At 54.4% G+C, this 13,699-nt stretch overlaps 1 protein-coding gene across 1 annotated transcript in view; it reads right to left on the reverse strand.

Moving 5' to 3' along the window:
* JAKMIP3 (Janus kinase and microtubule interacting protein 3) overlaps positions 1-13,699 on the reverse strand; it is a 46,558-nt gene that overhangs the window by 28,634 nt on the left and 4,225 nt on the right. The window contains exon 3 of the mRNA XM_039835976.1: positions 4,491-4,723. Within this exon, the coding sequence (XP_039691910.1) occupies positions 4,491-4,625 (135 nt within the window). The 5' untranslated portion in view covers positions 4,626-4,723. The remainder of the gene's footprint in view (positions 1-4,490; positions 4,724-13,699) is intronic.

Below are 13,699 nucleotides of genomic sequence, written 5' to 3' on the forward strand. Positions count from 1 at the left end.
GCTGCGGTGACCTCGAGCCTAGGAAGTGACCTAGACGCCCGGGGGCCACGAAACCCGCTCTGCTGCTCTGCGAGGGGCAGGCCGAGCACAGGAGGCAAAACTGTCCCCTCTCAAACGAACCTGCGGAGGACAGCAGGTGGGACGCCTCCTGGGGACAGCCCGTGGGGAGCAGCGGGGCTCCTGCCCTCTGCCCAAATAACGGGGTATCGCGCTTGCCTTACGCGACGTTCCTGGCAAACGGGGACAACAAGCGAGGCAGCTGCGCCGTCTCTCTGGGTGACGTCTTAGGCTTAGACTTTTTGAAACACTCAGACTTTTTAATGAATGTGTTATTTTCATATAGAAGCTGCGACCTTGGCTAAATGTCTCACCGCCCGCCATCTGGCACAAACGGTTCTGGGAATGTAGGTGCGGGATGGGAGGATGGGGGGCTAGGCTCCCCACCCGCCTGCGTGTGCGTGGGGGCAGATGACCTGGGGAAACCACTGTGGGCACACGAGCCAAAGCCCTCGCCGCCTCTCTCCAGGCACCAGCTGCTTCCTGCCAGGACCCTGAGAAAGGCAGTCACCTGGCAGACACCTGACAATGTGTCCACACGGACACTTCTCTGCCCCCAGCGGGCCTCCATCCTCAGTCCCCCGCACCTCTTTGGGGGGGGCATTGTCCTCTGCCCTGTCCTTCCCTCATGTCCCCCCCAAACCAGCCTATCCCTCCCACCCCACCTCCAGGGTGCACCCCAAGTCTGTCTATCTCCTGCTCCCTATACAAAAGCCAGCTTTGCCTAGCCTCCGGCCCATGCCACCCACACCCTGCTGCACTGGGAGGCAGGAAGGGGAGGCACTGGTCACATGACCTCGAGCCACCAGGGGGATACCAGGGGGTGGGGTCCGCCCTCACTTGCTCTGCTTGGCACCTGTGTTCTTTCCCCATGGCTCCAGCTCCGACCCCTGGGCCCCCGCCTGGCTGTGCCGGCGTCTCCTGTCCCTCCCCTGCCCAGGTGCCCTCCTGCAGTCCCGGCCGGGGGCCTCTGCCGACTCCTCTGAGCTCCTGTCCCAGCCCTGTCACCCCACCGGCCCCATTACTTTGTGTCACTTACTCCACAGCCGTTATCACCCCCGAAGGTGCCTTATTTCTCTTCTATGACTGTGCAGCCCCCCACCCTCCCAGCCAGAGCGAGTTCCCCAGGTGGGGCGGGGTGGGGGCGGGGGCGGGGGCGGGCCAGCTTCATCCACTGTTCTTCCCATTAAGACTGACGGTGACTGTGACGCCAGCTCACTTGGCTGGTGCACACCCACCGGCAGTCCTATTGTCCACGGAGTTCACTCGAGACTTCCCGTAGGGCAGCCTGCACCCCGTAATGCCTGGAGACATTCTAGCAGCCACGCTTCTCTCGTAGAGCCTTCCAGGCCCTGACGGCCCTCCAAATGTACACGGTCCAGCTGTTCGCAGTTCTGGCCGGAGAACTGGACCGCCGCTGAGGCCTGGGGCCGGCGGGTGTTACCCGCCTCCCGTGTGAGATGCACCTCCTTTTTCCAGATTACACTGAGTTCAAGACATCGAAAGAGCAAGGCTTCTGATGGCGTTTCTCAATGATGTGGAGGGTCCACCAATGCCATTTCCGAACGTGTCTGGGGGGACCACGACTGCCCACTGTGGGGACACAGCAGCAGGTCGTGGCTGGACGTGGCGGGGCCAGCACTGCTGCCCACATCCGGGTCTGCAGCAAGCTCGTCCCTCTAACAGACAACCTACGTTCAGCTTCACGAAAGCTTCTTGGGTGGTGATCAGCAGAGAAAGGAAAACGGCGTCGTGCGTGTCACGGGTGGGTGTGGAGCAGGGTGTGGGAGTGGAGGAGGAACGTCTGCACACGTGCACTCACACTCACACTTCTTAAAACCCAAAATATTTTCAGCGGAGCTTGGCTGGGAAGCTGCAGGCCTGGCTTGGAGGCACCAGTGGGAGCTGTGAGGTGGGCCTGGGGGGTGACGCTCGGAGATGCCCCCAGTTCCCAGTGGCAGGGGCCCTCCTGGCTCTGGTCTACCTGTACCCCGCTTGTCCCACCCCCGGACCCGGAGGTTGGGGAGACAGGAATCACTGCCCCACACCACCTGCAAGTCCCTTTAATGCAGGAGCTCCCCCTCCCCCAACACCAGCTCAACCCCAGGCCGGAAGGGTGGGCAGAGGAGGGAGGGCGATGGGACCCGGCTGCTGAGCCTATGGGGAGGGTGACTCTCAGCATCGCCCAGCACCGCCAGCCCCTGAGTAGCCCAGAGCCACTGAGACGCCCCTCTGTCTGATTCTGCAGGTCGAAGGTGAGGCTGGGGGCCTCGTACTTTCAACATGGGTCACAGAAAACTGATGCGCAGCAAAGCCTGGGGACTGCAGCACAAGGGCCCTTGGCCGTGGAGGACTGCCAGCAGAGGTCGAAGGACGTCAGGGCCCTTTGCTGAGGCAGGACGTCTGTAAGGAGCGTCGATGTGGGTGCAGAGCAGAGCGTCTGCCAGCCGGCTGGGCCCAGTGAGGGCGCCCTGCGACCTGATTCCTGGAGCTCCCCTCCGGTCTGCCTCGCTGGGGGGCCCTCGTGGTCCCAACGGGCCACGGTGCAGCCTCTGTCACACTGTAAATGCACACCCCCTGTCTAACCCAGCAAATGCAGGTGCAAGACTTTCTCCTACAGGCGTCTGGGCACGTGTGGTCCAAGGCAGGCAGACATTGCTTGGCTACTGTTTCAGCCCAAATCGAAAACAGCCCGGGGCCGCTGACAGGCCGGGTGCGCTGGGGCCCCGGGCGGATGAAGGTCGCTGCGTGAGCTCCCGCGCCCCGTGCAGGAGGGTGCTCTGGGGGTGCGGAGACCGGACGCGTGGCACGCGGTCATCTACGCCTTAGCGAGAGGGACACACGCATTGCCCTGTAGCGACTGTCACACGCCCCCTCTAGGGGGGACCCGGGCATGGGCTCACTGACACGGGCCGTTCTCATGCTCTGTTTGAATTCTGTAACAACCGGTTATATCATCTCTTCGAAAGATAAAGAAATATGCGTTATATAAATAACAAGACCCAGGGACCTCAGACACTAGTCCCAGGGCCCTTGCCTGGTGCCAGGAGGGCTGGGGGCTCCGCCAGGCCAAGACGTGGGCTGTGACAGGCGAGGGGCCGGCATGCGCCCCCTGGGCGGTGGCGGGACGGGCGTGCATGATGCCGCTGCGGTCGGGACACGGAGAATCTGGAGCGGCCGGGGAGGGCGCCGCATCGAGAAGATAATAGCTCTTCTCACCCAGTCAAACAAACGGCTTCGTCGTCACTGGTTCTTAACAATGCCCTCTTCTTCTCTCGCATCTGCGAACTGGGGTGGGGAACCGGGTGATGGCAGAGGCTTGGCCTCAGGGGCCACAGGCTGCTCAGGACAAGATGCTCTGAATGCCCGCAGGCCTCTGGGGCACACTGTGCGGTCGGCTCTGCATCTGGGGACAACTGTCCATCCCAGGCTGCTTGATGTTTGTGCCTTCACCTCGTGCGCCAGCCGGGCGGTGTGTCTGGGCCTCTCGGTGAGGTCTTTGCTGACTCTGTGACCTCTCGGTGCAGATCAGGTGCTGACATGCTGGTGCCCGCGGCCTGAGAAGCCACACGGTGGGCTGTGGTAGCCGCCTTTCAGTATCCGTCCTGTCCCCGGGGCTCTCTGAGCGTGTCCTGCCCAGCACCAACAGCAGCGGGTCCTTTCATTGTCCCCGCTTTACAGAGCAGGGGACCCGAGGGGGGAGGGTCAGGGCTTGGTGACACGGAGAGCCCCTGCAGCAGCCCCGCTGCTGACACCGTGCGAGCGAGCACCCTGGGGCCTGGAGTCCGAGTCCCATGTGAGCACTGCGGGTCACAGAGTGTGGCTCTCCTTCTGATTTAACCAGGAGGCAGAGTAACTCGGAGGAAGCAGCTGGCCCCGAGCGACCGACTCCCCTCCACCAGCAGGCCTCTGGGAGGGACGTGTGCTGGGCAAGCGGTGAGCAGTCACGGCCACAGCCCCGGTCCTTGGGCCTTTCAACCCTCTGGGAGGAAATCCTGCCCCGGGGTTCACCCTCTCCCCAAGTCTCATCCTCTTTGCAGCCCCTTCTGAGGGCGCATTCACACTTCCTAGCAGCTCCCGGGAGGGGTGGGGGGCAGAGGCCATGGCAGACAGTGGGGAGGCGTGGGCCAGTGAGACGGCCCCCCCGGAGCCTGGCCTGGCACTGAGGGCGCGCGTCCTCCCACTGGCCCTCACCCTCCTCCCCAGAGGCCCGCTTAGTTGCCAGCACGAGCCCAGCCTTCCCTGCAGGCGGCAAGGACCCCCCACACGCTGGGTGTCAGGGCGGGGTCCGCTGCCCCTCCCTAGAGCTTTGCGCCCTCCCCAGCTGCCTTGAGAGGCCCTGGGGACCCCAAGACCCCTGGGCAGGCAACCCCACAAAGACTGGGCAGGCCCTGGGAGCCAGGAGAAGCGGGCGGGGTGCGTGGGGAGCCCACCTTGCTTTTCTCCTGCTGCAGCTCGATCTGGATGTCGGTGAGCTTGGCCCGCAGCTCCTCGTTGGCGGCCTGCAGCCCGGCGAGGACGTCCGCCTTGTCCCCCTTGCCTCTGCCGCCCGTACCCTTCTTGGACATGGTGAGGGTGGCTGAGGGGAGCCTGTCTGGGCTGGGCTGTCCGCACCAGGCAGGGGCGGGGTCTTCTCGCTGCTGCTCTGCTACATCTTCTCACTCACCTGCAGGGAAAGCACACCTGGGTGAGCAGACTGGCCTCGGCCTGAGCTCGGGCCCGGGAGGGACGGCCAGGCTCGCCTCTCACCGGCCCCGAGGACGCCAGTGCAGCCTTCCAGACAGTGCCCCGACGGGACCCCCTGCAAGGGCATTTCCTCTTTGTCCTTTGGAATGAGAGTTTGGGGACTTAAGTAAGGCCTGACTCTCACACGTGGGGGTGGGGCAGCCGGATGGCAACAGTGGTGAACGTGGACAACCTCTCAGAACTAGTGTTTTCAAGCGTAATTTAGGTGGAAACGCAAATGGTTGATGAAGTGGACTCGCCATCATCAATGGTAGCGGTAGCAAGGACAGACGTTTGCGTCCCCTTGAGAACTGCTGGTCTATAATGCTGAGGAGGGGTGGGGAGTCTGACCGCAGTTCAGAAATGAAGGAGGCCGGAGGACCTGGCAGTGTGCCGAGGCGGTGCCCGCTGCAGGCCGAGGCCCCGGCGTGCCCACGCGGGCAGGGAGGGGACAGCTCTGCCCGAATCAGACGGTTTTACCCTAAACTGGCTCTTTAGGAAAAAAGGAAACTTGCTCAGGAGAGCACCTAAAAACACCAGTTACTGACGTGCTTCCTCCTAGGGGGGCAGTTTCGGAAACGCAAAGCTCACGCCTTGGTGCGTTGGTGGCAGGTGGTGCGGCTGAGTGCGTGGCTGAGACCCGGCCTCCCGGCCGCTGGGTGCGCAGCCCACAGGGCCCACGGCCGACTCAGGGGCCAGTGGCTCAGGAAGCGGCTTGTCCATTTGCTTCTGCAGTCGTAATGCGACGGGCAATTTAGTTAGAAGGTCCTGGAACGTCCTGCTATTGAAACGGGCTTACTTTTTCAGAGTTTTCTCCATAAAGCTTAAGCATGATTTTTGTCTGTCTCGATATAGTTTATCAATATAAAATATATGTACAATTATGAAGTGGTTTTGTCAGTGAGATTTTCTAGAAAATTAATATTGTTGTAAATCTGAAACTTATGGCTCCCTGTAATTTTATCCACGGAAATATTTTTTATCGGGTTTGCTATTTCAAATGTAAGATTTCTTAAAAACACAATCTCCCGTCCCAGAAGGGCATACCATGTCAATTTAGGGACGAGGGTCCGTGGGTCCGTGGGTGACTGGTAAGCACCAGTGAGGTGAGTATTGATGGTCCCCAAGATTGTCCCTGTGCCAATCCCAGAACCTGGGAGGTTCTGCAGATGTGACTGGGGTTAAGGACCCGCGATGGGAGGTCATCTGGGTTGTCCCTGTGGCCCGGTCCAGTCACATGGTTCTAAAAGCTGCCGACAGTTCCCGGCTGAGGGGGAGAGACACGGCCTGACGAAGCCTTGACCTGAGGCGAAAGGAGGCAGCCTCGAGGCCAAGAGGGGCAGCTGAGAATGGCCCTCGGGTCACACCGGCCAAGACAATGGGGACTGCAGTCCTATGGGCTGCAGCCGCTAATCGCCCAAATGAGCAAAGACACAGACCTTAGAAGCCCCCGGAACCACCCAGAAGCATGCAGCCAGCCCACGCTCTGATCGTCACTCGGCCCCGGACTTCTGACTGAAGAACCGCAAGGTGACAGATGTGCGCGGTTTAGGGCTGGATTTGTGACATCTCGTTTGGCAGGAATGGCAGGTCTTAGCACAGCGGGGCTGGGCGCTGCGTCTCCAGGATACGAAGCCTTTGCTCGTGCACAGCCACTGGACAAAGGCTGTGTCACGTGGTCATGGGAAGTCCCCGTGAGGCCAGAGCGTGAGCGGAGAGAGACGGCGGTGCAGCAGGCGGGACCACGGGAACGGGGCCACTGCCTCGGGCCACCTTCTGGTGCCCCACCCCACGCATGCGCCTGGTCCACCTGACGGCGGGTCCGTGCGACCACGCGGTGCTGCCGTGCACGCCCCCTGTAACGGCCCGGAGGGCCAGGCAGCACCCACATCAAGACGGGCAGCTCAGGTGGCGTGGTGACCTGGTGGCCCTCGGCTAAATGTCTGTCTCTACTAAGGCCCGGCAGCGCGAGCAAACGAACAAACTCAGGGAGCGGGAAGACATTTGAGACCGAAGCGCCAGGGACGGCCGTGCGAACCGGGCCTGGGAGAAGCATGGCAGACGCGGTTCCCCACAGAGAGATAATCTCTCTGGTCTAAATCATGCAATTTTAGTAAACAGGGCGAAATATCTCAACTGGATAACGGAAAATGACTGCACGGCTCAGAACTGGGCCTGCATTACCTACAAGAATAGAGCACACTATGTTCAATGGCGACGGGACGGATATTATTCTCAAATATAATCAGGTGACTGTGAACGAAAAATCAGACTGCGGAACGTTGCGTTTCTAGCACAAAATTCTAAATGGATTAGAGAGAATTAAGGGTGAGAATCAAAGCATTCAAACTAGCCGGAGCAGCAGAAACGAGCAATTTTCAAATCCCGGGAGAGAGGCCTTTCTGGCCGTGAAGAAGATTAAAGGAAAGAGACTAACAGATTCCACAACATGAAAGTTTACGTCTTTATTACTAAAGCGTGTGGAATCAGGAATCTAGAGCAAGCTGAAACGATATTTGCCAAAAATACAACAAAAAAGTTAATATCTTTGCTATAATAAGAGATGATGAAACTTGATAATAAAAATACTATCTCACGAGATAAATGGTGAACTATCAAAAGGGAGAATTTACAAAAAAAGGAAATAAAAATGATTTTTAAAACATACAGGAAAACCTCCTCCGCCCAAGACGCGGACAATTGCAGGACGGACCCTCGTGCCCTGCAAACCTACAGCGCGGCTTCTCCTCCGGCGGCGGAGCGTGAGGCCCCGGGTGGTGACAGCCTGTCTGGTTCCCCTCCCGTGGGGCGAGGGGCAGGAAGGGGGTGCGAAGCCACCGGCTCCCGCCACACCCACCTCTCGGGCCTCGGGCTGGCGCGAGGGGCGCGGAGAGGTGGGGTGCAGGGAGGTGGGGTGAGGGAAGGTGGGAGTGAGGGATGAGGGGCTGGGGTCGGTGGGTAGTGTGAGGGGCACGGCTGGGGGCACGGGGCGCGGGGCTGGGCATGAGATGAGGGGAGTGAGGGGCAGGGTAGGGGGTGGGGGCTGTGGACTCAGGGGTGAAGGCATGAGGCGCTGGTTGGGGGTAGCTGCAAGCATGCGCGGCTATGCAGATAAGGCGGAGTGAGGGTAGGGCGTAAGTAGTGGTGCGCTTGCAAGGAGGGCGGGGGAGAAGCAGGGCGCGGCAGAGGGGCAGGATTGGGGGGCGCGGCAGGATCTGCGGGCGGGTAAATGGGAGGCCGGGCGGGCTGGGACCCGGGCGCGCCGGACGGTGGGGGTGATGAGGGGCGGATACGCCGGGTCAGGAAGAGGCGGGGGCGCGGGGTGCGGGGCGGGGAGGTGGGGGTGGGGGCAGGCGCGTCCAGGAGGCCCCGCCCCGCGTGCGGGCACCTACGCCTCTCGGACCGCAGGCTGCACCCGGAGACTCGAGCCCCGCTCACCCCAGCCAGCATCGCACTGAGTAACCCGCAGCAGCGGTGTCGCCCTGGGCGCGGAGACCCCCGGCGGCGCCCACCAGCGCGGGGGAGTCAGGCCTGTGCGGGGCCGGGGCGGTGACAGACACAAACCGCCACCCAGTTGAACGGCGGCGGGCCGGACGCCCACGCGCCCACACGCGGAGACCCGTGCGTGGCCCTGTGCACACGTGGGTCCCCTCCGCCCCACTGCTCGTCCGCAGCCGGCGTCTGGCGTTCGACACAAATGATGAGACGCGGAAAAACCGAGGAAAACCGCCCGCTGTCGACAATAAGGCAAGAGAAAGAACTGGATTCAGAGACGCCAGGTTGTCGCAGCTGCCGACAGGACGTTCAAGTAACTCCAAGTAATCGGCTCAGGGGCCAGTGGGACAGGCGGACGGCGTGAATGAAAAGATAAGGAATCCTGACAGCAATGGAAGCTACGAGAAAGGCTGGAGTGGAAACAACAGAAATAGCAAACATGGCGTGGGAGGCGGAGAGGCCCTTCGCCTGGCCCAGCCCGAGAGCCAACAGCCAAGGGAAGACCGTGAACCCGAAGATGGGTGGGTAGAAGTGACCCAAATGCAGCATGAAAAGAAGACACCCCAAATGTCAGGCCCTGTCGGCGGAGCCTCACACAGGTGCGGGTGGGGCCCAGAGCTCACCGGGAGAAGCAACATAGAAAGGAACTAAATGACAGAATTGTTCAGAATTCATGAGGCGCAACAAGCCCCAGATTCAAAGACCCCTGGATCCTCAAACAGGAAAAAAGCTAAATGCATCACAGGCAGCCGATGATGACCAAAACTAAAAAAAAAAAAAAAAAAAATCTTAAAGGGAATCAAAGAGGAGGAGGACGCAGGCGACATTCAGAGGAACGAAGATAAAATGAGGCGAGCGAGAAGAAAACAGAATGACATCTTCAAAGTGCTGGGAAAACAAGACAAAACTCCTGTCAGTCAAACCGGAATTCTGTACTCAGCAAAAAATCCACTTCAACCACGAAGGACTTGACCATCACTTCACTCCCACTGAGCGGCTACTATCGATGTTTAAAAATAAAATGTTCGAAAAATCCCAGAAAATAACAAGTGAGGATGTGGGTAAATTGGAACCCTTGCGCACTGTTGGTGGGAATGTAGATGGTGCGGCTGCTTCAGAAAACGGTATGGCGGTTTAACACGGAGTCACGGTGTCACCCAGCAACCCCACTTCTAGGCATACACCCGAGAGAAACGGAAAAACGCATCCGCACACAGCTCACAGCTGCATCGCAACAGGCACAACGTGGAAATAACCCAGTGCCCCTTGGCCGATACATGGGTCAGTAACATGTGATACAGCATGCCATGGGATATCGCGTGTCGATGAAAAGGAGCAAAGCGGTGGTCCAGGCCACACCGCGGAGGAACCCGGAAAACATACTGAGTCGCGAGCGAGTCTGCAGCATGATTGCACTTACAAGAAATGTCCACAAGAGGCGCTGATGCGGAGAAAGGAAGTACAATTGGGGTTGCGTGGGCTGGGGACAAAGCAGAGTGAGAAGTGACAGCCGAAGGTGCGGGCTTTCTTCCGCGGACGACCGGAAACATTCTAAATTTGCAGTGATAGATGCGCAGCTCTGTGAATTTACAAAAGCCCCGTGAATTCACACTTTAAGTGGGTGAGTTACATGTTATTAAAGCTGCTACCCAATGAAAAGGAGAAATAAGGACTTTTCAGACGAAAGAAAGTTTGATTTGCACTACAAAAAAAAGTGTCAAAAGAACTTCAGGCAGAAGAGATGTTATCAAATGAGAAATTCAACCTACACAAACAAATGAAGAATGCTGAAAATGGTAAAAAAAAAAGTATATATCAAGGGCTCTTTTTATTTTTAATCCCTACAGATTATTGACATCAAAACTAAGAACAATGCATTGTAGGGTTTGCAACATATATAGAAGTAAAGCATCTGAACGGTAGCAAAAATATGGGCAGAAAACAAGGAAAGTCGTTAACCATGTGTGAGTTGGCATCATATCAGGAGGGCCTGTGATAAGCTGAAGATGGTATTGAAAACCCTAAAGCGAGCACCAAAAGTTCAATCAAAAGAGAAATGTAACAAATAAACCAACAGTGGAGGTAAAATGAGATCTTAAAAAATTCTCAGTCCCTAAGAAGACAGGAACAGAGGACAAAAGAGATCACGCAAGTAGAAAAGGGCAGAACATTAGATGTAAAACCTACCATGTTATTAAATATTAAATGTAAACGGGGTAAACAACATAATTAAAAGGGAAACATTTCCAGATTAGCTTTTTGTTGTTGTTTTTTTTTAAAGCAAGCACCAACTTTATGCAATGTGCGAGAAGCTAACCTTAAACATAAAAGCACAGATCAGGATGGAAAAGTTATATGCGGGAAGTTTCGATCAGAGAAGGCTGAAGTGATTATATTTGTGTTAAACTATGTAGATTCCAGAGCAGGGATCATTACGAGGGATTAAGATACAAGGTAATGATAAAAGTCAGCAAATCAAGAAGACGGAGCAATCATAAATTTACATGCACCAAACAGCAAAGCTTCAAAAATGCGTAAAACAAAAACTGATAGAGATGGAAGTAGAAAAAGGAATAGTCACAGTTATAACTGGATGTTTCAATACTGATCTCTAAGAGATGAAATAAGTGCTCAAATAATTAGGCAAGGATAGCGAAGATTTCAACAATACTGTCTCAATTGGCACTTATAGGACGTGCCACACAACAACAGCAGAATATGCAGTATTTTCAAGTGCACATAAAGTATTCATCAAGACAGGCTTTAAACCGTGCAGTAATAACAAATCTCAACACGATTAAAATAACTGAAACGATCCGAAGTACATTCTCTGGTTAAAAAGAAATTGAACTAGAAATATGTGATAGATATCAAGAAAAAAATTCGACATTTGGAAAATTTAAAAACACACTTCTATATAACAGGTAAAAGAAGAAATTATAAGGAAATTAGAAAAATGTTTTGAACTTAATGAAACTTAATGAAAATAAAAGCACAAAGTATCAAAATTTGCGGGACACAACTAACGTGGTATAGAGAGAAAAACATGACGATAAATGCTTATACTAGAAAATAAAAAAGGTCTCTAATTGTAATCTAATCCTGATCTAAGCTTCCATTTTAAGAACACAGAAAAAAGAAAAATGAAGTAAATGCAAAGCAAGCAGAATATAAATAATAAAGATGTGAGTAGAAATTAATACATTCGAAAATTATAGGGGAAATTAATAAAACTAAAAGCTTTTTTAAAAAAAACTATCAATAATATTGATAAACCTCTGGAAAGACTGATCAGGGGAAAAAAAGACAAGTCACCAATATCAGCAACCAAGAAGGGGGCTCACCCATACAGCACAGCGAAGCCACAGGGACCGTGGATGAGATGGACAAGTTCCTCGAGAGACGGAACGAAGCTTACTCACACCTCGAGTAGCCTTTCATCCATTAAAGAAATCGAATGTGTGCCAAAAACTTTCCAACAAAGAAAATCCTGGGCACAGACGTCTGCACTGCAAATTCTACCAAGTGTTTCAGGAAGGATTAAGGAGTCGACAGAGACTCTCTCAGAAAGGTAGAAGAGACGCAAACTCTTCTCGACTCGTTTTCTGAGGCCAGGACTAGTCTGATATAGAAACTAGAGAGCGATACTACAAGGAAAGAATGTTCCTCATTAAGATGGATGCAAAACCCTTAACAAAATTAGCCGCTCAAATTCAGCAATATTCAAAAAAGGATAATGCAATGTGACAAAATGGGGCATATATAACGAATGCAAAATGGGTTTAATGTTCTTAAAAATGAGTCCATTTTATTCGCCATATTATTATATTGAAATAATAAAACACATAATCGTCTTGAAAGCTGCAGAAAAGTTTTTGACAAAATTTAAAATCTATTCACGATAAAAACTTTCAGCAAACTAGAGATAAGAGGAAGCTTCGACCTGATAAAGGGCATCTATAAAAACCCAAACAAACAAAAACAAAACGAAACAAAAAACCCTATAGCCAACATGGCACTTAACAGTGAAAGACGTGCAGCTTTTCCCCCAGGGCAGGGGGCGCTCACAGCACATTCCCACACCACTTCTGCCCAGCGCCCAACGAGAGACCGAAAGGCACAGCGGACGTAGAGGAGCCCGCTGTCCTCGTTCACACGCGCCGGGCCGTTTGCGTAGAAAATCCCGAGGAAGCCGCGCAGAACCCACAAGCGAGCTTAGGAAGTCGCCTCGTTCTAGACTAGAAAGGTCGTCCGCATCTGTCAGCTACATCGCTACAGTCGCTTGTCCCCCTTTTCTACGATTTTGCTTTCTGAACTCGAAATGAAAAGTCCAGAAATAAACAACTTATAAGTTTTAAGTCGTATGCGGTTCTGCCATCCGCCCATCCCGCAAGGGCGCGGCTCCTCCCTGCGCCCAGGGAACCCGCACTGTCACGCTCCCCGCCCATCCCTCGCGCACAGCCGTCCTGGGTACCCGGTCCACAGCGCCCGCGTCCACGTCACGCAGCTTTACTGCCTAATATCGAGCGCCCCCTTGTCTGGGGGGCGGGGACCGTGCTGAAGCCCTCGCGGAGGCGCAATGCCCTCCCCTGCCCTCCGCCCACACGCTAAGTGCCTGTTTTCAGCTGAGCCACACAGCCGGGCCGGGACTTTTGCACTTCAAGGTGTGACAGCAAAACTAGCACGAATTTTTTCCTCTTTCACAATTTCACAAACAGAAGGTTTGTTCTCATCACAGACCTTCGCAACCTCGGCATGTTTCCCCCTCTCTTTATTAAGTCCAGAACATTCATCTTTTCCCTTAAAAGAAGTCCTCGCCGGGTTCTCCGTGGCATATCCAAATTGCCAGCAGCACTATTCTCGCCCTTTGGGGCCATTATTAAGTAAAATAAAAGCGAATCCAACCAAACCGCTTATAGCCTTTTTTTGTTTTTTAGTAGAAACTGACAAGCTGTTTCTAAAATAAATATAGAAAAAGCAAATGTTTTAAATTAAGCAGTTTGGGAAAATGACGGTTTTGGAGTTGGAATCACTACCTGACGTCTAGGTCACACGCAGCTGCAGTCATCAGCAGGGTGATGTCCCGGCCCAGGCGGCTGGACCATGGGGCAGGTCAGAAAGTAGACCCAGGTATTGCTTGGTCCACTGACATTCGACAAAGAATCCAAGCGAATTCAATGGAGAAGAGATAGTGTTTTGAACAAATGGTGCTAGAACGATTACGCACCTTGATGCCAAAACAAACAAAAAGCCACCATTCAACCTAGACTGCAAGTCATACTCTGAAAGCAAGCAGAAATGGATCATGGAACCGACGTGAAACATGAAGCTGTAGAATTTCTAGATAAAAACGTAGATAAAATCTTCCTGATCTTGGATTAGGAAAAACTTCTTAGAAAGGACAAAAAAAAAAAAAAAAAAA

Source organism: Pteropus medius, unplaced genomic scaffold (genome assembly GCF_902729225.1).
Source record: "Pteropus medius unplaced genomic scaffold, Ma_sr-lr_union100, whole genome shotgun sequence".
Classification (NCBI taxonomy): Eukaryota; Metazoa; Chordata; class Mammalia; order Chiroptera; family Pteropodidae; genus Pteropus; species Pteropus medius.